Genomic DNA, 26,818 nt, shown 5'->3' on the forward strand with positions numbered 1-26,818 from the left:
CTAGGAGAACACAGGTGAGAATATTTTACTATCTAAGGACATTAGGAGAAATGTTTTTTTGTTTTATTTTATTTTTCAAGTTCTCACTCTAGTGATAGGAATCCCTGCCAATTACAGTTGTTTTTTTTTTCTCTCTCTTCCTACTTACATCTCAAACCTTATTAATCATCTCACTGTGTGTACATTGAATAGAATGTTAAATCAGAGTACAGTTTTATTATTTATGCTGTTTTGCTGTTGTTTGTGTATAGATTCTGCTGATAGTGTTGCCTATATATCTTGCTTTGAGGATTAATTCTCAGGATAGATCTTATTAAACTCTGTGCCCCCCAGATTTAAAGAAGTTTCTCATCTGTCTGTTCAACCTGTCTTCTTTCCCATATGAAAGAAAACAGTATTAGGAAAACTAGAAAATGACTGTGTTGCTTTAGAATAAAAGTTATTTTAGGAGATATATATATATATTTGTCTTTAATGTTATCTTACTAGGATGTTTGATGATTTGGTGGTAGTTAACACTACAATCAACCTTGGGTTGTTAATTTTGTCCTTATATTTATCATCTTCTAGATAATGAAAACTGCTAGTTGTGCCATGTTTCTGATCTTTGTTTTCAGTTCCTTCAGACTAACAGGAGACTCCCAAGATGGAAACCTTGTCTTTCCCCAGATATAATGTAGCTGAAATTGTGGTTCATATTCGAAACAAAATCTTAACAGGAGCTGATGGTAAAAACCTCTCCAAGAATGATCTTTCTCCAAATCCCAAGGTAAAATGTGGTTGTGTTTGCATGTGGTTAAAGTTATTTGAAAAGAAATTAAACTACTAGGTCTATAGAATGTGGAGAAAGACACGTATATTACTATTTGATATAGGCTAGTCATCTTAATCCAGAGAAACTCTCTCACCTAGTGTAATTTTAAAATAACATTAAGTTTATATGTGGGGCAACTTCTACATTCCCATTAGGAATTCAAATCTTTAATATGGTTGTTTCCTCCCCCCGCCCTGAAAAAAAAAGCTTCTAAACCATAGGCATATTAAAGTATATTAAACTTTTCATTATCGGAGTAGTGGTCTGAGGGTATCATTTATTGGTAAAGCTTGAAGGAACTTAACTCCACAAGTGGTTTCCAATCAGAAAAAGTGCTTAGAAACAGTCTTCTTTGGAAGCTTACAGATTAATTTTCTTGCATTATGCCCCAAGGGGGAATTGACTTGTTTTGACAGACACTGTTCTTTATATCTTTAGTTATTAAATGCAAAAAAGAACTATTCACGTGTCACAGAAAATCCCAAAGTCTCCTTCCAGTTTCCTGTGTTCATCTTGAAGTGATAACATAATAAAACCTGGTTTAATGATGTAGAACTTAAACGTTTTGATATTGATGCCTCTTTAATTCTTTAAAATAGAACAAGTAATCTCAGAATAAATGAACTTGTATATGGATGAGAACAGGTTGTATAGGCCAGCATTTGGGAACCACTGATTTAGAAGATAAAAGTTAAAAATCCCATACTATCCTATTAAATTTATACCTCCTGGATCATAGTAGTCACTTTAACAGCTAAGGCATCTTAGCCTTAACATCTGAGGCATCAAACAAGGTTTCCCATGTTCTTTTTAAAAAAATACACCCTTATTATTTTTGTCATATGTCTGACAACCTGTTTTGAAAGACTAACCCATCTTCCATTCCCTAATGTGGATAGATTGCCTGGACTGGTTTTGAATATACTTGCTAACATCTGTATATAAGCTTAAACAACTGATCTTATTGACACTTATCACATGTGAGCAAACTGATAAGTATATAAGGTGTTTTAAAATTTGGAAAAATTAAGAAATATTTCAAGGGGAATGGAGTAATGTTATCACTCTTTTCTTCTTTGTATCCATTTACGATAATATTGGACAGTAATGGTGATAGTGGTGCAACAGAGTATTAAAAGTTATTTTTCTATTGTAGCCTGAAGTCTTGCATATGATCTACATGAGAGCTTTACAGATAGTATATGGAATTCGACTGGAGCATTTTTATATGGTGGGTTTAAGATGAGGCAAAATTATGTTTTTTGCTGCATTTCTCGTGCTCACATTGAGTACTGGTTTTCCGGACAGGAAGTTATTGACTTTATTTTTAACAAAATCAAGGCTTATTTAAAATTAATGTCACTTACACGGGAATCTTAGGCATAATAATGGCCTATACAGATAGCTTTAGTAAGATGAAAACTATTACTAAAGACCTAAATGACACAAGTTATTGATGCTATGCAGTTATTGACAGATTTACAGTTTGTCTTCAGAGACTATAGTAAGCAACAACGAAGTCTTTACAGATACTGTTCTCTTCTCAGTAAGGACTCCCAAATTAGAGTAGGAGATACACACTAAGATTGAAAACAATTGAAATAAGGCAATTGAGCTTTTAGCAAATTAGGTATTTCTAGTAGGAAGATTATTTTTCTTAATCTTTTTTTGCTGTTGTTGTTAAATCATCAGGGCATCATCTGAAGATGTACAAAAATGTAATATCTGTAGAGTCTCACCAGTATTATATATTATTTAAAAATCAGAGGGTTTGTCACTTATTTGCTATGAAACCTTGCTAAAGCTTAGTTTCTTTGTCTATAAAATAGGGATAGTACTCTGTCCTACTGTGGTTATAAAAATTAAGAAAGAATATATTGAAAATGCTTAGCATAGTACCTGATATTTAGTAAATGCTAACCATTAGCCCTTTATTTATTTATTTTTAACATCTTTATTGGAGTATAACCCCTTTATTTTTTAATTCATTTAAAAAGTCTTTACTGAGCACTGACTGTGAACCTAGCATTATTAATATTAATGACAACTCTAGTTTTGTGCCAGGATCTGTATTGTTTGCTTGTTTGTTTTAAATTAATGATAATAAGTTAATATATTTTGATTGTAATCTATGATTAAGATTTCTTGAGGTTGTAGATTTTTCTCATTTTGTCTAATCAATGTGTAACTTAGATTTTCTGGTTTATTACATTTAGATGCCAGTGAACTCTGAAGTCATGTATCCACATATAATGGAAGGCTTCTTACCAGTCAGCAATCTGTTTATTAATTTGTGAGTAAAGAGTCATTATTTTCTTAGTCCACATTCGTATTTACATTACATTCAGCTTTCTTAAAGACATGATTTTCTTTGGGAGGGAATTTCTACTATTTTTCTTTCTACTCCATCCCGTAAATATCCAAGATTGTACACTTTCAGCAAACACAGCTAACTGCCTCCACCTGTGGCACCTTCAGTTCATTCAACTGATGTATTAAGTTATTGTGAGTCTAAAATTGTTGGAGGGTTTTGCATTCTTAGAGAGTCCTAGTACCTCAAAGAGTGTGGGTTGTTTATTAGAATCTATAATGATACCTTGGTATTACATGAATATTTGTGTAATATACAGAAAAAGTAGATTTCAGTGCTGTAGGATTACATATTGTAGTAGACTTCTGACTTGGTCCTTTGACACTAAGAAATATATTCAGAAATCTTTTTGAAAATAAGATGTTTATGCCCTTTGGCTTAGTATGTAATTCACAGTACACTTTTCAATATGCTTGCTCCACTTTATCTTCAAGGGACTCATTTCTGCCCATCTGTCGGGTGAATGACTTCGAGATTGCTGATATTCTATATCCAAGTAAGTGAGAATTTAAAACAATTTTTAGCGTTTGGCTTCAATCTAACATTTTACCTTTCTGTCAATAAATGTGAAAAAAAAAGAGAAAAGACTTCAAGGAACTTGGATTTAGAAAGTATATCTGATTCTCAAGGATGAATTTTTTCATATCCTATTGGAAATTTTTCCTTTGTAAAGCCACAGAAAAGCTGTTTTTCGGATTAGTTTTTCTTAACTTCTTACATTTGAAAAATGTCCTGTAAATTTGAGAATATGAATACAAATAATATGCAAGCTATGATGTTGCATAGTGGGTTAATTATACCAGTTTTATCAAATGTAGTAATTACTTTTTACCATGAAGAAAGTACCTTTTAGCACTGATAATAGTCATGATATTATATTAAAATGTAAAATTCTCCTAACTTTGTGTCTGTTTATTCATTTGACCTTTTGTATTTATATATCAGGTTATCTTATGTTGGAAGATATTTGGTGTGCTATTTAAAAATTTGTTTTTTATCCTCTTTTGGATCTCCTCCTTTTTTTGTTGTTGTTTATTGACATATAATTTACATAAAAGTTCACCAATTTTAAATGCATAATTGAATAAATCTTAACAAATATATACAGTTATATAACCAGTGCCACAATCATGACCCCCCCAGAGTTCCCTGACATCTTTGAAAAGATGTCTTTTCAAAGCAAAATATATTTCAATTTTGAATATTCTAATTGATCATTGTTTTTCTTTTGTCATTCATAAAACTATATTTTTTGTGTTCTACCAAGAAATCTTGGCCTCAAGGATTTATTTGGCTAAATTTTATCCTGTATTTTGCTGTAAGTGTATTGTAGTTTCAGCTATTATTGTTTAATGCCTGAATTTTTGTATATCATGAGGCAAAGGTCAAGGTTCATTTTTTTTCCTTTATGCATATGGTTATAAAATTATTCTAGCACCACTCATTGAAAAGATTATCCACTCCCCGTTGAACTACCCTGGCACTTTGGTCAAAAGTAATTGATTAACCACTGTACATCTATTAGAATGGCAAAAATCGAAAACACTGACAATACCAAATGCTCATGAGGATATGGAGCAACAGGAACTCTCATTCACTGCTTGTGGGAATGCAAAGTGGTATAGTGACCTTGGAAGACACTTTTCAGTTTCTTACAAGACTAAATGTATTGTTACTGTATGATCCAGTAGTCATGCTCCTTGGTATTTACCCAAATACCAAGTGTTGAAAGCTCATGTCCACACAAAAACCTGCAAACAGATACTTGTTGCAGCTTTATTCATAATTGCCAAAATTTAGAAGCATCCAAGATGTCCTTCAGTAGGTGAATGGATGAACTAGTACATCAAGACAGGGGAATATATTCAGTGCTATAAATAAATGAGCTATCAGGCAATGAAAAGACATGCAGGAACCTTAAATGCATATTACTAAGTGTAAGAAATCAATCTGCAAAGGCTATTTACAGTACCATTCCAATTATGACAATCTGGAAAAGGCAAAACTTATGAAGATAGTAGAAAGATCATTGTTTGCCAGGGACTGGGGGGAGGGAAGAATGGATAGCCGGGGCACAGAGGATTTTTAGGACAGTGAAACTATTGTGTATGATACTATTGTGTCATTATACATTTGTCAAAACCCATAGAATGTGCAACTCCAAGAGTGAACCCTAATGTGAACTGTGGTCTTTGGCTGATAATGATGTGTCAGTGTAGGATCATCTTTTGTAACAGATATACCACTCAGGTGGGGGATGTTGATAATGGAGTAAGCTGTGCGTGTACAGGGACATAGCGTATATGGAAACTACTTTCTGCTCAATTTTTCCGTGAACTAAAGTGCTCTAAAAATTCTGTTTTAAAAAGTCAATGATCATATATATATATATATATATATGTATATTTCTGGCTTCACTCTTTGCTCCATTGATCTATATGTCTGTCTTTACACCAAGCATACTACCTTGATTACTTTAGCTCTATAGTAAGTTTTGAAATCAGGCAGTGGAAGTCCTGCAACTTTGTTCACTTTTTCAAAATTGTTTGTTATTCTGGTCTTTTGTATTTCCATATAAATTTTAGAATCAGCCTGTCACTTTCAACCCCCCTCCACTCCCCATAGCCTACTGTAATTTTGACTGAGATTACTTTGAATGTATAGTTCATTTGGGGGATAATTGACAACTTGATAATATTGGGTCTTCTAATCCATGTGTATATCCCTCCATTTATTTAGGCTGTCTTTAATTTTTCACAACAATGTTTTATAATTTTCAGAGTACAGGTCATATACATTTTGATAAATTTATCCCTAAGTACTTCAATTTTAAGGGATATTGTAAACTTCTTGTAGTTTAAATTTCTGATTGATTGGTCATTGCTAGTGTAGAGAAACAATTGATTTTTATATATTGACCTTATTTCTAGTAGATTCTTTAAAATAGATTCCTTAGGGTTTTCTACACGGACAATCATATTGTTTGAGAACAAAGGCAGTTTTACTTCTTTTCCAGTCTAGATGTATTTTACTTATTTTTCTTGCCTTCTGCAGTGGCTAGGACTTCTAGCGTAATGTTGAATTAAAATGGTGAGAGCAGGCATCATTGTCTTCTTCCTGATCTTAAGGGGAAAGCGTTTAGGCTTTCACCAGTAAGTATAATGTTAGTTTTAGGATTTTCTTAGATTGCCTTTATCAGGGTAAGCAACTTCTATTCCTAGTTTGTTTCGTGAATGGGTGTTGACTTGTTTTAAATTGCTTTTCTGCATCTAGTGAGAAAGTCAAGTGGTTTCTCTTTTTCAGTCTAGTGGATTACATTGTTTGATTTTTGAATGTTAAACCAACTTTGTATTCAGGATGAAACCCATTTGATTATGATACATTATGTTTTTTAATATATTGCTGGATTTGACTTGCTATTATTTTGTTGTGTTTTTGTGATGATGTTCATAAGGGCTACTGGTCTGTAATTTTTTTGTAATTTTACTGCACCAACAGACTTTGGATATCAGGGTATTGCTGGCCTCTTAGGATGAGTTTAGAAAGATTCCCTCTTTCATTTCCAGGAATAATTTTGTAAAATTTGTGTTATTTCTTCCTTAAATGTTTGGTAGAATTCACCAGTAAATCCATCTGGGACTGGAGTTTTCTCTGTGAGAAGGTTTTAAATTAATTAATAATCCAATTTTTTTTTTTAATAAAGGGCTACGTTGTTTGTTTATTCCCAAAGCTACTGAATGAGCTTTTGTAGGCTACCTTTTTCAGCAAGTTTATCCATTTCATTTAAATGGGCAAATTTATTAACATAAAGTTGCTCCTAATTTTCCCGTATCATTTTAATAGTCTTTGGGGTTAGTAGTGATGTCCCATCTCTCATTTTGACATTAGTAATCTGTTTTTTCACTCTTTTGTTTTCCCCTGATCAGTCTGGCTAGAGGTTTATCAATTTTGTTGAGCTTTTAAAAGAACTAGATTTTTGTCTCACTGATTTTTATTATTTTATTTCTGTTTTCTGTTTTCTTGGTTTTTGTGCTATTGTTATTCCTTCTTTTTTCATGCTTGCTTTGGGTTTGCTCTTCTTTTTTTTTTTTTTTTTTTTTTTTTTTTTTTTTTTTTTTTTTTTTTTTTATTATGCGTTACGTGGGCCTCTCACTGTTGTGGCCTCTCCCGTTGCGGAGGACAGGCTCCGGACGCGCAGGCTCAGCGGCCATGGCTCACGGGCCCAGCCGCTCCGCGGCATGTGGGATCTTCCCAGACCGGGGCACGAACCCGTGTCCCCTGCATCGGCAGGCGGACTCTCAACCACTGCGCCACCAGGGAAGCCCTTCTTTTTTTTTTTTTCCTCCTAGTTTTTTAAAGGTTAGAAGCTGAGACCATCAGTTTGAGATCTTTCTTCTTTCCTAAATAGGTGTTTAGTGCTAATAAATTTCCCTTTAGCCCTGCTTTAGCTGTGCCCCACAGACTGATTATAGATCGTTTCGTGTGTGTGTGCGAACGCGCGTGTGTACACACACACGTGCATTTTGGATTATAAATTTAAGCTCATCTTCAGCAGGATAGTCCTGTGCTTCTTTGGCTTCTGGGGTTGAGGCCATATCCCTCCTGAGATATCTTTTGCTTTTGGAAGTTATTCCAGGATTATCATTGGCTAAAGGCCACTTTTTATCTTAATTCCTGATTTCGATAGTTCTTGGGTCAAATATATAGTTTAATTTAAACCAAAAACCCATATGGCAATGGGCCCAAGGTTTAGAATTCTCAGAGGAGACTATTTCCTTACTAGAGACAAGGCTGAGCCACTAGTAACTTTGTCATTTCCCTGCACTGTTATGAGAAATTTTACTTTCCTTAATCTACCTTTTCTCTAAGGATGTAGCCTTTCTAGAGTCCCATGTCAAGTAGGGATCTCAGTTCCATTTCCCTGTGTCATGTGAGTCCAAGGCATCATCAACTGTTTCTATATGAAAGTTAATAATCTAAACCACTTGCTTACTCAACCTGGAGTTATTCTCTCTTGCTTCTCCTCCTTTCTGGCTGTTTTTTTTTTTTTTTAAATAAATTTATTTATTTATTTAATTTTTGGCTGCATTGGGTCTTCGTTGCTGTGTGTGGGCTTTCTCAAGTTGCGGCGAGCGGGGGCTACTCTTCGTTGTGGTGCGTGGGATTCTCATTGTGGTGGCTTCTCTTGTTGTGGAGCACAGGCTCTAGGTGCGCAGGCTTCAGTAGTTGCAGCACGCAGGCTCAGTAGTTGTGGCTCGCGGGCTCTAGAGCGCAGGCTCAGTAGTTGTGGCGCACTGGCTTAGTTGCTCCGCGGCATGTGGGATCTTCCCGAACTAGGCCTCGAACCCATGTCCCCGGCATTGGCAGGTGGATTCTTAACCACTGCGCCACCAGGGAAGTCCCCGTCTGGCTGTTTTTAATAAGACTTTCTCTTTATCACACGTTTTCAGCAATTTGATTATAATGTGCCTTTGGGGATTTTATTTTATTTTATTTTTTTTACCCCCACTTAGATTTGCTCACTTCCTTGGATATGTTTATAGTTTCTATCAAATTTGGAAAATATTTAGCTATTTTATAAAAGTTTTTTTCTGCCATTCGTTTTTGTAGGACTCCAATTACACATTTGTTATGCTGCTTGATATTGTCCCTCAGTTCATAAGTTCTCTATTCTTTTTTTTCTCTCTGGCCTTCATTTTAGATAGCTTTTATTGCTATGTCTTCAGTTTCACTAATCCTTTCATCTGTATGTCTAATCTGCTCTTAATCCTATCTAGTGCATTTTTCATTTCAGGTATTTTATTTTTCAATTGTAAAATTTGATTCGGGTTTTCCCTTTCTCTCCTTATAATGCTAATGCTTTTCTCTACCTTCCTGAACAAATGGAATATATTTATAGAATATATTCATAGGCTGAATGAATTCAAAGGCTATATCAAGAAGATAGAGTTTTTATAAATTCTAGTTGCCTTGGCCTCTTCAGACTCTAAAAATTATAGTTGCTTTGGTCTCTCCAAACTCTGAACCCTATCTTCATGACTCAGCAAAACCCATGAGTTCTGTTTATATTCTACCTCCCTGGTTTACAGCCTGAAAATCCCCTTAAGTGGTGGGCTAGTGCATTCATTAATAGGGTTCACCTCATTTACTTCTCTTGTGGATTGCTGTCCTATATTGCTCGTTGTTCAGTGTCTAAAATTTGTTGTTTTATATATTTTGTCCGGTTTTCTGGTTGTTTAAGATGGGATAGTAAATCTGGTTGGTCTCTGTTGTTCTTTCATGGTCAAAGTGCTTTTTTTTGGTTAAGATAATTCTGATCATCAAGTTAGAGCAGTTCTTCACTTTGGTTAATTAGCAAACACATATTTTTGTTCTGTAACTATGAGCGGAATATATGGTGGAAAAAGGATAAATTTTCACTTTTATATTATATTGTTTCAAAGATTTATTTAAGGAGTCTTTCTTTGTATTTTAGAGGCAAAACGGACAAGTCGGTTTTTAAGTGGCATTATCAATTTTATTCACTTCAGAGAAGCATGCCGTGAGACATACATGGAGTTTCTTTGGCAATATGTAAGATTTAAGTGTATTTTTTGGGTCACATACCAGATCAATAACATCATTTGTGCACCACTAATCTATTTTGAAATGGTTGTCACAGATACCTAATTGTTTTATGGCCATTATAATTAAATTTACATATCAATATTATATTCATATGAAATTGCAAATTTTAGTAAGCTGATCTCAGAATGAGATTTTCTTCTATATTTGGTATCATTAGGGAGAAGCTGGGGGTTTTGTTTTAATTTTGTAGCTGAGACTCCTTTTCCTTTATTAGGAAATTTAAGGGAAGAGAATAGTGATAACCCATTCCTTTTCTTTGAAGTTTAATAGATAATGTAGTGTTCTTTAAATAATTGAGGTATTTGACGTTTATATTTGCTTTCTAAATAATAGCCTAATTAGGTGTTTTGTTCTATTTATCATGCTTACTTGGCATTGCATTATAAGATTCAGTTCAAGTAAATCACTTTAACAGATAGAAACTCATTTCATCAACAATTTAGGGAATTTGGAAAGATTATGGGTCATCTGTGTGATTTGTTCCCATCTGTCCGCAGTTTGAGGGTACCATACTTTTAGAAAAGCACCAGAGTAACACCAGAGAATTAGGCCTTTAGTGACTGAGCTACATTGATAAATATTTCCTTGTACAAATCACGTTCAGCTTATACCACCTAAACATCACATACTCTCCAAAGTGTACAGGTGTATGTGCCAACACATACAAACACACAATTTTGTTTGGCTAATTTCACTTCATTTTTTTAAGACATGGCTCAGACATCTATCATTTCTATGAACCCTCTGCGATACACCTTCCCAGCCATTGCCCAGGTTGGATAGGATGTCATTATAATCAGTTCTATGACAAGTTGTTTCGTAGTTTTATATTTGTTTTTCTGACTCGTCAAGGAGACTGAACTACTTAAGTCGAGGAACTATAAGTTAGTCTTCTTGGGAATTATTCCTGGTACCTAGCACAGGGCCTGACTGTAGTAAGAACTCAACATTTGTGTGTTGAATAAGTAAAGGAATTCCTAAGTCGCTTGTCGTAAATGCCTAATTTTTTCTTAAATTTCTTATTTCTCATGGTGAAAGTTGTAGAGTGAGGAAGCATTTTGTAGCCAGTACCAGTAGATATTTTTTTAAACATGTCTCTGATTATGTTGAAAAACACTAATATGAAATTGTTAAAATTGCTTTAATAGAAATCTTCTGTGGACAAAATGCAGCAGCTAAATACTGCACACCAGGAGGCAATAATGAAATTGGAGAGACTTGAGTAAGTAGGAGATTTACAAATAAAATAAATGCAATTTCAAAATGCAAAATGAATGTAAGTAGTATTTTACAGTCTACAGTCTACTTCATCTCTTTTATCTTCCTTGTTAAATAGCAGAGTGTTTAAGTTTACCTTTTTTGAGAAAGAAAAACTAACTTTTCTTCTTTTAGTGCATAATTTACTCTTGTACTTTTTTTTTGTTGTTAATGCATCAGCCAGACATGTTTAAAGCCATTAACTTACTCTCCTAAATTATATCTAGTGGTATTTATCTTAGTAGGTGAGCAGTAACTGACAGGATTCTCTTTTTTCCTTCAGATCAGTTAATTCTGTTAAAATTTTTATTCCTTCCACAGATGTTTGCTGTTTTGTTTTGTTTTGTTTTTTGACTCAAAGGTCAAATAGGAGAAGGAATCATTCAAGGGTTATGATTTCTTGGCTTTATATGTATTGATTTTGAACAAAAGGATTTTTTTATCCCTTCTAATATGTTGATGTCTTTGGAGTTTTCTGTTTCAGGTGAGAGCTCTTTTTTAGCCTGCCCTGGCATAAATTGCCTTTAGAGACAGCAGCAAGCTGAAAAGACTGGGAGTAGGAGGCAGATATTAAAATTTAACATGGTAAATTCACCATAAACCAAGTCAAAAGAGAAATGACAAACTGGAAGAGAATATTTGCAACATATGCAGCAAAGCCTTACTATCTCTAATAACAAAGGCCACGTAATATTCTTAATATACCAAGAACTACAAACTGATACGAAAAAGGATAATGGAAAAATGGGCAAAGGCTATAAACAGGGAATTTACAGAGGATTAAGTACAAATAGCTAATTAAAAATATGTAAAGATCGTTAAACTCAATAGCAGTCAAGGAAATGAAAATTAAAGTACCAATTCTACACAATGTTTTAAAAACTAAAGTTGAGAACATTCATATGGAAGAGACTGAAACATGCGTAAGTGCTATTAGGAAGGATTAGTAGAGCAAAAGAAGTGGGTGATACAGGAAAGAGATGTGAGAAAATGAGAGCCAGAGCAGAGGTGGAGGGATCAGCACTAAAATTAGGAGTGGAGTTAGAAAGGGTAGGTGTGTACGCAGATGAGTCCACACAGAGATTTGGTGGCAGGAAGTTGAAGGAGCTCATCTGATTTTTATTTTCTGTTTGTAGTAGAGGCCAGCCAGGTCATGGATTTTAAATTACTGTCATTTGGAAGAATGAGAACTCATAAACATGAAAGCAGATAGTTTTTTTCATTTAAGTTATTGGAGGGAAGAGACTGGTTTTGGCCTTTCAAGATTAAGAACTTGATATATGTTATTTTAATTTATTTTGCTGTGTTCAGTTCTGTTCCAGTTGAAGAGCAAGCAGAGTTCAAGCAGCTTTCAGATGATATTCAGGAGCTGCAGCAGTCGCTGAATCAAGAGTTTCGTCAAAAAACGGTATCTGTTGTTGGACACCTTAAACTTTTTTAAAGTTTTTTTGTAGATGTGGAGGAGCTAAGATCACATGGCTTTCAATTACTAAAGAAATGGGGTATATCGCTGTGTCCATCTGGGCACCTTATAACAGATATATACTTCTGTTGTCCAGGTCAAATCATGATTATTTATTGATGTTGTCAAAGGTATATGCTATCTTGTTGACTAGAATTTTTTAAGATTTTTCTGTGTCTAAACCTGATGTTTCCAAACTGTGTGCTGAGACGCCCTGGATACTGCAGCAAACCCTCAAGGGTGCTTCAGGTTATTTTAAATTTTAAAGGGAAACAACATTCAGCATCTGTCATACACTGCTTGAACTTTTCTAGCTCAAGGTAGTTCACAGTTTCAACATGAACTCACGTTACCTTCCTTCCGTATCTTTGTGAACATGGGTTTTCGGCTTTTGCCATGATAAAAAGCAAGTGCTATGCGAAAATCATCGTGCAACAAGAAATAAGAATTGTCTGTGTCCAGTGATTATAAGATGTGTGAATTTGTGTAGTGCCCAATTTTTGCAGTACACACATCCAATTTGGAAGTAGTTGTGGCTGTTTAAGAATAAAATAAAACTAGTATTTTTCTTTCAATTTGTATGTATTACTTTTTCAAAGGGCTACTAAGTTATTAGGACATAAATACTTATTCAGTTGTTTGGATTTAACTACTTAATAAAGGAACTGATAGGTGTTTCTTTTGGCCTTAGGGTCATAATGAACAGAAAGTTTGAGATTATCTGGTCTAATCCATTTAATTCCTATCCTTTCTTACTTTTATTTTATTAAAAAGCATTGACTAAATTGAAATCTGTTTTGAATCATTATAAAGCAGTTGTTTGCTTCTTTCCCTAGATAGTGCTGCAAGAGGGAAATTCGCAAAAGAAGTCAGATATTTCAGAAAAAACCAAGCGTTTGGTAAGCATCTTTTCATTTAACTAGCATTTAAGGTTTGAATCTTTTGTTTGGAGGAGTATTTTAACTGTGTGTTGTTATTGTTAAATGTTTCTCTCTTTTTCCCTTAAAGTGAAACTAATTTAACTTTTTCCAATTTAAATATAATAGATGACTATTGTTTTAAAAAATGTGGAAACACAAAAATGTATGACAGAAGTGAAAATCACCTGAAAGCTCACCACGCAATCAGATACATGTCATAGATTACATTTCTCTGTGCAAATATACACATATATGTGTAATTCTACATAAATGATATTACACTCTACATGTCTCAAACCTGCTTTTTTTTCACTTTACAATATAGTGTAAATAGCTATCACGTCAATATATAGCCTCATTATTTTAATAACTGCATATGGTTGTGCATTCTATGTATGTACCTTAATGTAGATTGTTTTAGTGTCCTATTGATAGACATTCACATTGCTTCTAATTGTTTTGCTATTGAACAATAGCACATGTGTGTTACACACCTACGCATGTACCTGTATATTTGTGCACCAGGCTGCTTTTTATCATACAGTAGATTCCTAAATGTAGGATTTCTGAGTTAAAGGAAATCACACTTAAATTTGGCCCACATTGCCAAACTGTCTTCTAAAAAGATATCAATTTGCACTTCTACCAGTAGAATATGAGAGTATTCTTTTCCCTACATTGTAGTCAGAAGTGGATGTTTTTCTTTTTATCTTTGCCATTCTTATAGGGGAAAAAAAACACTTCATTTTAATTTTGATTTTTTTTTTTTTTTTTTTTTTTTAGTGACTTAGACCACCTTATTCAGTGATTTGTTGTTATTTCTTACTTCGTGAACTACCTGTATATGTTCCTTGTTTATTTCATTTTTTTTTTTAGTCCATGAATTAGAGGTATTAACTCTGTCTTTCAAATTCATCATTTTTTCCTATTGGCAGGTTTATGTATTTATGTAGTAAAATTGATAGATACAGTGTTCTACATTTGGGTTTAACTCTATACATAGAAAGGCCTATCTCATTCCTCTAATCCCATATTTTCTCTTGTACTTTTATTATTTCCCTATTATTTATTTTTTTTGTTTTCTTTAATGAATTTATTTATTTATTTATTTTTGGCTGCGTTGGGTCTTCGTTGCTGCATGTGGGCTTTTCTCTAGTTGCGGCGAGCGGTAGGCTACTCTTTGTTGTGGTGCGCAGGCTTCTCATTGCAGTGGCTTCTCTTGTTTTGGAGCACGGGCTGTAGGCGTGCAGGCTTCAGTAGTTGTGGCTTGCGGGCTCTAGAGCGCAGGCTCCGTAGTTGTGGTGCACGGGCCCAGTTGCTCCGTGGCATGTGAGATCTTCCCGGACCAGGGCTCGAAGCCATGTCCCCTGTGTTGGTAGGTGGATTCTTAACCACTGCGCCACCAGGGAAGCCCCCCTGTTATTTTAATGTTTATACTTTATAGCTATCTGAAATTTACTTTGGTATAATATATTCCTTATTTTTCTGTCATTTCTTATTGGCAGATGTTTTCATCAGAGTAATATTGCCTATGGTTCAATTTTATTATTCATTTCTCTCTGTCCCATTTAAATCTATATTAAAACAAAATCACTTTGTACTTAAAATAGCAAATTTAGGCTTTTTGTAAAGGGAAGAAAGTTGATGAAAGTCAATGCTAATGTAAGGAAAATGATCTCTCATTCTGTAGGGCATTAAAAGAGTAGATAATGTGGTGGTGTGCTAAATTCTAAGAAAAAAGTAAATAATATTGTTTCAAACATTCAGTTTTGGCCTCTGAGTTAGTTGATGAAAAGGTAAGAACTTTTTAAATTTTTTTAGTTAGAAATAATTTAGGCAAATTATACAAGCTGTATAGTAATACATTCCTATTGTAAAATACTCCGATAACACACATCTGCATATATAAAGAGAGAGAGAGAGAGAGACGTGAAAGGCCCTCTTCTCTCTGCCAACTGTACCTAGAGGTTACACTTTTCCAGTCCTTTTTCTGTGCCATTACATGCACAGATATAGGTGTATATAGTCATTTGTTGCTGTTTTGTTGTTCTGTTTTCATAGGAATGGATTTGTGTTATATAAGAGAATTCTCAGATACCCTTCATCTTAATTCCCCCAATGGTTTTAAATTCAGGAGAAGGAAATTTGTTTTAGTTTAGTAACTGTGTACTGAGTACCTTCTCAGTGCTATTACTTTCATTGGGTTCTGGGAAAGCAAAGATAACTGTTCACAATCCCAGGTTGCTCAGTTAATTCAGAAACACATATTAAATACATAGTTATAGTATCACATGTACAATAACTGTTTATAGAAGGAATACAGAGGAAGTAGGAACAGGATTTTCAAGGATTAATAGAAACTCACTTGCAGTACAGGAATGGGATGATGGTACTCAGGAGGACCATACTATCAGAGAGGGATCACTTATAATTGTCCAGACATAAGACTGACTATATTACCAGATTGTAGAGTGTAGTAGGAAGCTGGTGGAAGATGACACTGGAAAGGAGAGTAAGAGCTACATAATGAAAGATCTGGAATGGTGTGTTAAGGAGCCTGATCTTTGGCCTGCAGACAAAAGTGAGCAATCAAGCAGGGGAGTGATGTGGTCAAAATTTAATTTAACCCCCACTACAACAAACACAGACCCATTTCTTTGTTCTTTTCCATTACCGTAGTGGCTAATCACCAGTTTTATTATTATATCTAACATATAAAAATGTTTTCTCAACAGAATGAACTAAAATTGTCAGTGGTTTCTTTGAAAGAAGTACAAGAGAGTTTGAAAACAAAAATTGTGGATTCTCCAGAGAAGCTTAAGAATTATAAAGAAAAAATGAAAGATACAGTCCAGAAGCTTAAGAATTCCAGAGTGAGTTTCCTTTTTATTTTAATGCTTTTCTTTTTTTCTTTTTAGCAACTCTTGTTTAATTTTGTGTTAATTTTCTAATTTCCAGATTATCTATACATCTCTTCTTCTTGTGCTTTTTGCCCTTGTCTTTAATTTTTAGCTCTTCTCTAAAATGGATGTAGGAAGAGAAGTATAATTTCAAGACGTTTGTTTAATTATGCAACAAATTTTTGAGGCTTTTGCCCTGGGTGATCAAAACAGAAATGACCTGTCCTCATGAGACTTAGTTACTTTATCTTAAGTGAGAAAGGTGTTAAACAATTTTAAAATCAGTTCTATAATTATAAATGATAATATGTATTATGAAAAATTATAGGGTGTGCATGTGTAGAGGCAGGAAGTATATGGGAACTCTCTGTACCTTCTGCTTAATTTTGCTATGTACCTAAAACTGCTCTAAAAAATAAAGTCTATTTTTAAAAAAGCACCAAAGAGGGAAACAAGCAAATAAAAAATAGGATAGGGTGCTTCAAAATAACATAATGAGAGTAGCCTAGTTTAGTATTGTGGAAATCAAGAGGTGGAGGTGGGAAGGAATGGAAATTTATGTTGACATCTGAAGGATGAACAGAGGTTATATTAATAAATTGATATTGAAAGAGCATTCAAGGCAGAGGGAACAGCATATGCAAATTCTATGAGGTAGTAGTAGAGAGTAAGTTATATTCAAGGAAGAAAGCATGATGTATAAGAAGGAGAATGGCATGAGACAATGATGGAAAAATGGGCAATGGGCAGATTATTCAGGGTGCTGGATTTTACCTTAAAAGCAAGGGCATACCACTAGCTAGTTTAAAAGGGTAGTGTTGGAACATGGTATGATTTAAGTTTAAAAAGATTATGGGTTACTCTGGGAGATGGATTGAGGTATGTGGGACAAAAGTAGAAGTGGGTAGACAATTTAGCATCCTTTATGAGGAAAGGTTTTTAAACTGTTAATTAAAAAGAACATTTCTGGTTTATCTCTGAATTTGTTATTCAAGTCATTCCTGATAATTAAGAATTATCACACGGGAATAGACAAAGATTACTAGAACAGAAATGAGAGCTCAGAAATAGATCTGAGTATTTATGAGATCTGTTTATTTAATAAACAATTCTGATTCAATTGGCAGTTCATCTAGATGAAAAGAAAGTTGGGTCTATACCTTGCACCATTTACAAAAATAATTTTTAATTGGATTGAAAATTTAACAAGTTTAGAAATTTTAGGAGAACACTTGTATTATCTTGGACTGGGATAGAGTTTTTAAATTAAGATTGGAAACTCAAAAGCTATAGAGAAAAGTAGACGTGTGGAACATATATATAGTGCATATGACAGGTAAAGGGATTATATCCATGATATGTAAAGACACAAAAGAGTATTTACAAATTAGTAGGAAAAAGACAACTTAATGGAAAAATGAGCTGAAATATGATTAAGCATTTCACTGAAGACAAAATCCAACTGGTTAATAAGGTGGGAGGAGAGAGAGACTAATGGGGAAAGGAAAGAAGCCTTTGTATTGTTGCAGTGCTTGTGGTAAACATATGCTCATTTCCTAATTTTAGAAGAAGAATTAATCTTTTTGAAAGGATTAGCTGTAGTAATAGTTATTATACAAATGAATAGGAAGATTATAATTGGTAATATAATTGCCCAGGAATAATCAGGAGTAGTTTGAGTATTAGCAGAAATGAACTCTTTAAAAATTGTTATGAATAAGCTTTGGAAGGTACTTCAATGAGTGATTTAGTAAAATTATGGTAGTTTTTCTTTGTTCAAGGATATTTGGCAATTAGGAAGCATAATTATATGTGCTTAGACACATGTCAGTAATAGTGCTTTGCTACTGACCTAGAAACTTAATTGTTCTCTGCTCTTTAGCTTTCAGTATCAAGTACAGAAATTATTTAAGAGCAAACAAATTGACATTACTGCAGTTTCATAAAGGAGAGTGCCAACCTGGTTTCTGTGTTTTTTTTCTTTCAAAGCAAGAAGTGATGGAAAAGTATGAAATCTATCGAGACTCTGTTGACTGCCTGCCTTCATGTCAGCTGGAGGTGCAGCTATATCAAAAGAAAATACAGGACCTTGCAGATAATAGGGAAAAATTAACCACTATCTTAAAGGAGGTTTGTATTGTATGGAGTTTTTATGTCTTTATTATGTAATAGTTTACTGTAGTCCCTTGATTTGCTTTTACTTTCTGTTGCTGTTTTCCTACAGAAAAGCTGGGTCATTCTACATTATAATAGATGTGGCAATGTGTGCTCAAGGATAAAACAGTGTTCTTTTTAAACATAGCAATAGTAGGCCCATTTTAACCTTCAGATGAAATGTATAATAAATTAATTAACATAGCATATTACCATGTATATTTTGGAAAAAAGTAATGGAATTTTAAACTTGTTCTGACAGTTGGAAACGATCTTCTAATCAGTAAGCATAAAGTTCCAACTTACTGTCTAACACTGTAGCTAGGATCTATAAAGAGATTTAAAGTTGACGACACAGACCCTGCCCTGAGTGAAGATGGACAGCTAAGGCCAACGTTTTTAAGTTTCTTAGGCTAGAAACTTGAAAATCCTTTTCACTTCATTGTCCTAATCCAGACTGCCCCCAGGATCACTGACATAGCGTTTAATGAAAGATTTCTTTCTTGAGGGAAGAAGGGGTTGAAAGGTGAGTAGCCTGAGATATTCTTTCCCAGCTACACACTTCCCTTATCTCCCATCAAGAGTCAGCACAAAAAAGGATTGAGATCCACTGCTTTTGTTTCTAGGGTCTACTGTTTCCTCTTTATTCCTACTGCCTTAGTTCAGACCCTCACCCCCTCAACTTAGCCAGTTGGCTGATCTTATTAACGTGTTCCTCTATTCCAATCCTTGCTGATAAAATGACATGAGAAATAACACCTCTTTAGGTGTCAGGTTCTTTCTCAGTATCCCTAGTGCCTTCCTGTTGTCTGTTTCGTTCAGTCTGCATTCTTGTGCTGGGCTTTCAGTGTTTAAACAGTTTTATCACATTTTAAAATTGTATTTTATTACAGCGCATCCTAGAAAATAGTCCTTCGTTTTATTTGTAAATCCTAATTGGTTGTATTGACTTTAAATACATCTCATAAAATACAGAGCCTGAACTTGGAGGACAAAATTGAGAGTGATGAGTCAGAACTGAAGAAATTGAAGACTGAAGAAAATTCCTTTAAAAGACTGATGATTGTGAAGAAGGAAAAACTTGCCACAGCACAGTTCAGAATAAATAAGAAGCATGAGGATGTCAAGCAGTACAAACGCACCGTGATTGAGTATGAACTTATTTTAAATGTAATGTATTAGAAAGTAATTAGAAAAACCTAATTCACTTTTTCCCTAAGATTCCAAGTCTCCTATAATTTCAAAAAGGTATTCCACTGTTAGGTGGCTAAAACAGATGAGTTAATTATGAATCTCATAATGTTGCTATATCTAGATTTAGAGATGTTTTAGGTACTAGGTTTTTTTTCTTTTCCTGATATCACAATTCCAAATCCTTTGCACAATTCTTCAGAAGGGTGCTGGTGATACTGCTTATTTCAGTGCACTTTAGAGACAGTGGTCTAGAGTTGTATTAGAGTGAATCAACTGGTTCATTTTACTGTCCAGCTGGTCTGTAACATAGCATATTTTGAGAAAAAGTCTTATTTTTTTATTCATATACGAAGTAGTACTTTGCTAAGCATTTTGTCGTGGCTGTCGTCATCGTTGTTGTTGGCCAGTATGTTTGGGTGTTTCATTGGTAGCGTCTTCTTCCCATCAGTTCCAAAAATGTGTTTTTAGAATAACTGCCCCAGATATGTCTATGAGATGACACTATTTCAGCCTCTAAAAGGTGTATTAGGATGGTCTGAAGATTTCCTTTGCTCTCCTCATGCAGATGAACCAAAAGGGCAGAACCTGAGGGTTTTAATTTGTTGCCACACGCCTTGCAGGAAAGTTGTGCTGATCCACACTGCTAACAACAGTACAGGAGTGAGCACAACTGGGGAGATGTGACTTAAGATCTCCATGTTAAATAACAGCTTTGTGTGGAAGAGCTTACTCTATGCCATGAGCCGAATATAGCGCCACGCTGCGATTCGCGTATTTGCTTTCATAACTTGAGAAGAGTTTTAGGTGTGTCAGTCAAATACAAACAGTCTCTTTGGAATCAAAATTAGAGTTAAATGCTTGACTGTTTAGATGCTTAAGAGGAATTATAATTTAGCTGTCTCTATTTTCCTTTAGAGATTGCAATAAAGTTCAAGAAAAAAGAGGGGCTGTCTATGAGCGAGTAACCACAATTAATCAAGAAATCCAAAAAATTAAATTTGGAATTCAACAACTAAAAGATGCTGCTGAAAGGGAGAAACTGAAGTCTCAGGTGAGTATATGTTCATAAGAAATTAATTTCAGATAATCTCACAAGTTTAAAATGTAAATTATGTCATCCTCATTTTGAAGATTTTGTCAGTTCTCCAGTGTAGAAATTGACCCCTCAGGTCTGTTGCTTTAATTTCCATTTATAGCACCTTTTCCATTACCCTGGGATAGTTTGCATGTATGTCTCCTCATACCTTTTTTTTCTTGCCTTTTTTCCCTGTTAGCACCTAGAATTGTGCTTTGCAATGCGAGTAGGTGCTCCATAAAGGTTCTGAATTTTTTTGATACATGAATTTAGATGGTGATTTAAAGTAATGTCTTCTAAAAAATTTTTGCATTTTTTCCTGATAAAAGGATCTCAAAAGTATTTCTTATCATCAGTGTTAAATGTATTTCAGTTGTTACCGGTATTTTGAGATTTTTTTTTTAATGATAACTTTATCATAATTACCTAAAGTTACTCTGCTTGTTTCAAGTATATTTATTTTATTGTTTCATACACAGTCTCAAGTTTAATGAGGATAGGCATCTTGTCTTCTACATTTTTATCTTCCAAAATGTCAGTATAGTGCCAAACATAATATGCTTATTATGTTTATTTCTCTTTTTTTTGTTGACTGCCAAAGACCCAAAAAAGTAGTCTATTCCTGCTACCTTTATCACATCTCATTCTATCCTTAGCCTTTAAAGTTTGTTCAGTGTCCTCAAGATTGTCCCAAACTGCTCTACCAGAAGTCACTAAAAACAGCCCTTTATCATGTAAAATCCCTTGGCCTCTTTTTTTCTCATTCTTCATCTTGCCTATATTGATATCTTATCCTAAACCTCTGAAACCTGAAAGATATTTAAACATGCTATCATTACCTTTCACCATTCACATTTAATTTGCAAGGATTCTTAATACTAAAAGAACCACAGTAGGCAATCCCCTCTCTTGTTCTCAGGAACTTTTATCCTCTGAAATATTAGATTGTTAGCACGTGCACATGTAAGTGTATATATACATAGTGAGGATTGTCTCAAGGCTACTTTAAAAGGAAGGGAAGAAAGAAAAAGAAAATGGCTGGGTTTCCCTCCCATGGTCTGCCCAGTACACTGTCCTGATTTTTTCTATTCTTCCTTTTCTTTCTACATTCCAACCACTTTTTTTTTTTTTTTCTGTCCCTTAACTGGATATCTACCAAGCCTTTGGCCCTCTGTTTATCTCTAGAATGGGGGTTAGAAAGACCTTAAGAGATATTTAATCCTACTTCTTAACCAAATCAAATGAGCAGATATTTATTTGTTACCACATGGTCAGATGCAATTTATGAACCAGTTACTAATGTAAGTACCTTTTGTCTATAGGTCATAAAAAGTGCCCGTGCCTGCCTTAAATTCCTTTTAGTTTTGTGCATATATGTCTTGCCAATAACATTTTAAGTTTCTCAACAATAGCAATCTTATTTTTTACCTTAGTATGTCTTGTCAAACCATGCCTAGAATGCTGCCTTATATGTAGTATGCTTTCCATAAATATTTGTAAAATTAGAAAGCCATCTAGCGTGCTGTTTCTTAAAATTAGCCATGTAGTAGGACTCAGTGAGGAATTTAAAGATGAGCAACCCCCCACGAAAATATATTGAGTTAGAATTACCAGCAGTGGGGCCCATGAGCCTAAATTTTTTAGCATGGCTCTTGAGAACCACTGATGTGTTCTGCTTCCTTGTTTTCAATATTACAGAGCTCATCACTACCCAAGCTGTTCTACTAGGACAGCTATAGTTATTAAAATGTTACTTCTTATTTTGAGTTTAAAAATGTTCATTTCTGTACTCTAGTGAACCAAGATCACCTCTCTGGAACAAATCTGTATCCTCTTCTACTGAATAAAACTGTACTTAAGACATTTGAGGGTAAAGATCATGGGTTCTTTCAGCCTTCTCATCCAGGTTAACTAGCCCTAGTTTTCCAGCCATTCTTTATATAGTTTAATTTTCAGATTCTTTATTCTGTTTACTGTCCTCTCTACTCTGTTTCCTGCTTTTTTTTATTCTGTTTAAAATGTAGAACCCAGTACTAAACATAGTCTTCCAAGTAATGGTGTGACCAGCCCCAGAGCACAAGGCTACTGTCAATGAAGCGTAATATTGGGTTGGATTTTTAACAGCAGCATCTTGCCCTTGGCTCATATTGTGCTTGTGATCGATTAAAGGACCTCTGTCTTTTTCATCTGAGGTTCTGCCAACTTAAAATGTTTTCACCACACTTTAATGCAACTCGTTTTTTGAAATTTTAATTCTGGATTTTACTGTTATTTATTTTAGGTTTCATGTTATTTATTTCCACCTTGATTTCCAAAATTTCAAGGTCAGTTTAAATCTACGTATCATTCACATTAACTATCTCTCGTGGCTTAGCATCGCCTACAAATTTGACCAGCATGCCTTTTGCTGCAGGGGAGATAAATGTTGAGTGGGACTGGGCCCTTTGCTGTGTTGTCTTTCTTCCTTCAGAACGGCATAGAACTGTTGGTCAAAACTTTGGATACAGTTTTCAACTTGCTAAGTTGTTCTAACCACACCTTTACCCAGACAACACTGTGGTATCCGTCTGTTCCAGAATAGCTTGGGAGAGTCTGTAAGTCCCCTGGTGAAATCAAGATATATTTTGTCAAAGAACCCTCCTTAACTTACTTCATAATCATCTTTCATGAAAAGGAAAGAAGGATATGTTAAGATTGCCAAACTGTGTGATTCTGTTGGACCCTAATGATCATCATATCCTTTTTTTCACTAATTATTCTTTTCCATAGATATTTCATCTCTTCTCGTTTCAGTCATCATCTTTATTTAGATAGCTTTCAAAAATCTGTTTCCTGTTCTGTCTTCCTCAACTCTACTCCTTATTTTAGCTGCCTGATGGATATTTTCAATGGATTAGCTTATCACAACAAAAATAAACAATTATTAAATTACATTCAACATCTTTAGTGTCTTTCCTCTTCCTCACTTTCTCCTTCCCCCTCTGTCTCTCTCTCTTTCCCCTTCCCTTTCCCTCTCTCTTTCACTTAGTTTCTTCATATTCTTCAGCGGCATCATCATTTTCAAAATATCAAAGAATTGCAATTTCGGATTTTCTTTATATAATCCTGATATCCAATCACCAAGATAATGTCATGGATACTGTTCATAACAACCCCTTTCTAATCATACTTCTATCACATAACTTTCTAATACTCATGAATTCCAGCAAAAACTGGCTACATTTCTTCCTTGACTTAAGATCCTCCTACATCAAATCTGCCCTGAATCCTAAGTATTGCCAAATTTAACCTGCTAAAATATCACTCTTATTACTACACTTTCTCGTTTAAAACAGGAACTCCCTGTTCTCCTGTAGTTATTCATGCATTTAGTCAGTCATTCAACAAACGGTCTATGCACCTACTAGGTGCCAGCCTTTATATTTGATTCAGGGAGTAAGTATGAACAAGGAAGGCATGATTCCTACCTTCTAGGATTTTTAAAGTTTTGTATCTAAGCTAATCATTTTCATTGTGTAAGATTTAATGAAAAGTGTATTCTCAATATAACTTTCTCTGGCTCCTTTTAGATATCTTTGATTTCTCTCCTTCTCAAATACTGTAGCATTTTTAGTCTTATTCTGATCTGTGCTGTCCAGTGGGGTAGCTACCAGCAACATGTGGCTATTTACATTTACTTTTAAATTAATTAAAATGAAATAAAATTTAAAATTTAGTTCCTTGTTTATACCAGCTATATATTAAGTGCTCACTATCCAGTCTGGTCTGGACTGTATGGTTTTTTAGGGTAGAAAGCATAATTGCATGTTCCATCATACTGTTGTACTATTTACGGTGCTGCTTGTAGAAGGTACTCAGTAATATATTGGTTGATAAATTAATACAGACTTGGTGGGTAAATGGCTACACTGGCCATAAAATTCCATGGATGTTATGTCATCTTGAATTTCTCTGATTTGAAAAGTGAGATAACTACCCAGACCAATGCTATCCAAAGAACTTACTGCTGGGAATGTTCTGTACTGCTCAATACGGTAGCCATTAGGTACACGTAGCTGCTGAGTGCTTGAAGTGTGGCCAGTGCAACTGAGGAACATGTAGCTGTTTAAATGTAAATTTAAATAATCACGTGTCCCTAGTGGTTGTCCTGTTAGGCACTGTAGAACTAGAGTTTGAGTTTAAAAATATTTAACTTCAGCCAAGCTATCACAGTAAGACTTACTTATTATGTGAATGCATATGATAAGTTCCACTTGGATACGGAATTTAATTGGAAATTGAAATATGTAGCTTTCGTGAGGGCTGTGATCTATTGCTATTAATATCCTGTGAGGGTTGGCTTAGAACTTCAAACGTTTGTTTGCTTCTGTGGATGTGCCAGTGGAATTGGGCTTTAATGTTTCATTCATTTATCGTGGCTCTACCTGTAGGAATTGGTTCCTCCTTGAGAATATAGGTGTTCTCAGGAGAAAATTGTTCCTCTGAGTGTGTTGAAATGGTTGGTTCAGATATTTACAGATTGTATATCTTTATTTAACCACACTTCATTTTAATGGTTTTTCATGAGTAATGTCTTTCTACCAAATTTATTCAGCTTTCTTTTTGGAATGAATAAATACATATCTCTGTAGAGCCAGGAAATTAAATTGATCTGTAGCTGCTGAAATGTGCTGATTTTTTTTAAAAAATGGTGTTTACATAAGATAGCAACTAATTCACCTTATTTTTCCTACAAGATTTAAGAAATAAAGGTATCAAAAATGTTTGATTTATTTTCCTAATGATTAATATTCCATCATAGTTGTAGTAATTTGATGCCTGATTTAGATCTTGGGAATCTAAATACCCTCTTCTATTTTTGTATTAGGATTTAATGATCTATGTTCAGATTTTGGGAAAATGTTTAGCCTTAAGCTAAACATTTATATTCGCTTAATCTAGAGCAGTAGTTCTCAAACTTGCACAGGTGGCAGTCTCTGGAAATAGTGTTGTTCTTTTTTGGAACATTTTGAATCCATACTATATTAAATTATAATCTATATAATTTGCTCAAAATCAGACAGTATCTACACTAGAATTTAAACTAAGATAAGTAGTAGCCAAACTGTGGGTTTAAGAAAAGTTTAAAGGGAGCAGCACTTAAAATTGAGAACATTTATACCCATTTATTGCTTTTTCCTTCCATTGGAAAAGGCCCGCTCTTCTATTTCAGTGGTGAAACACCTTTTATAATCTTTCAGAATACTACTTTTTCTTGTATCAAGGTTTGAGAATTGTTTTGTTTAAGAAAAATCAATAATAAACGGATCAAAACTGTATTTGATGAGTATGAGATAGAATAAAATGTATGCAAAGTGGTTCATTTATTATTTCATTCAGTCTGTAGAAATTGTTTTGTAATTTTTTCCTTAATTCTTAACACATCCATATAGGTTTATATGAAAACTCACTATTGCTTACAGTAGGACTGCCTGATCAGTTTGTTAAAACAATTCTAAAAGGTATTCCTATATTTCTCAGTCCTGTAGATTACCTATTAAATCTGTTTACATATCATTTAATAATGATCAGGGTCAAGTGCAGAGTACAGTAATCTAGGTATTTGCCAAGTAAACATGAAAAGCTCCAAAGTAGAAATTTTTCTTTGATGATTAAAAATATGTTCTTAATGCCTTGGAATTCAAGCCATTGTTAATGTCTCTGCTTTGTTCTTTCTAAGTAGCTGAGTTTCTGACGCATCTGCACAGCTTAATAAGAGTAGGCATACGAGTGTGTACGTGTGCATAAGGTACTTCAGGCTTTAAAATATTATTAATACATATGAACGAGACTGTTGGAATTCTTGTAACTCATTTTTAGTTTAGGTCGTTGCATGGAATAATTCTTATTATATTTCATTTTCTACTTAGGAAATATTTCTCAGCTTGAAAGCTGCTTTGGAGAAATACCATGAAGGCATTGAAAAGGCAACAGAGGACTGTCACACTAAAATAGATGAGAAAACAGCTGAACTGAAGAAAAAGATGTTCAGAATATCAACCTGA

The 26,818-nt window shown here is 34.3% G+C and overlaps 1 protein-coding gene across 1 annotated transcript; it reads left to right on the plus strand.

Moving 5' to 3' along the window:
* The first annotated feature begins 646 nt into the window (after nucleotides 1-646).
* NUF2 (NUF2 component of NDC80 kinetochore complex) lies at nucleotides 647-26,818 on the plus strand. Its single transcript, XM_065890944.1, has 13 exons — nucleotides 647-769; nucleotides 1,971-2,045; nucleotides 3,031-3,107; nucleotides 3,620-3,681; nucleotides 9,661-9,758; nucleotides 10,961-11,034; nucleotides 12,381-12,477; nucleotides 13,368-13,430; nucleotides 16,187-16,324; nucleotides 18,341-18,481; nucleotides 19,481-19,656; nucleotides 20,615-20,750; nucleotides 26,684-26,818. Exons 1-13 carry the CDS (start codon nucleotides 647-649, stop codon nucleotides 26,816-26,818), a joined length of 1,395 nt encoding a protein of 464 aa, XP_065747016.1.

Source organism: Phocoena phocoena, chromosome 1, assembly GCF_963924675.1.
Source record: "Phocoena phocoena chromosome 1, mPhoPho1.1, whole genome shotgun sequence".
In the NCBI taxonomy this organism is placed as follows: domain Eukaryota; kingdom Metazoa; phylum Chordata; class Mammalia; order Artiodactyla; family Phocoenidae; genus Phocoena; species Phocoena phocoena.

Bases quoted from the DNA above. Each gene is read 5' to 3' on its own strand.
- NUF2 (XM_065890944.1), top strand. From the start codon at position 647: ATGGAAACCTTGTCTTTCCCCAGATATAATGTAGCTGAAATTGTGGTT. The intron at 770-1,970 runs GTAAAATGTGGT...TTTCTATTGTAG, and splicing joins ATCTTTCTCCAAATCCCAAG to CCTGAAGTCTTGCATATGAT. The intron at 19,657-20,614 runs GTATGAACTTAT...ATTTTCCTTTAG, and splicing joins TACAAACGCACCGTGATTGA to AGATTGCAATAAAGTTCAAG.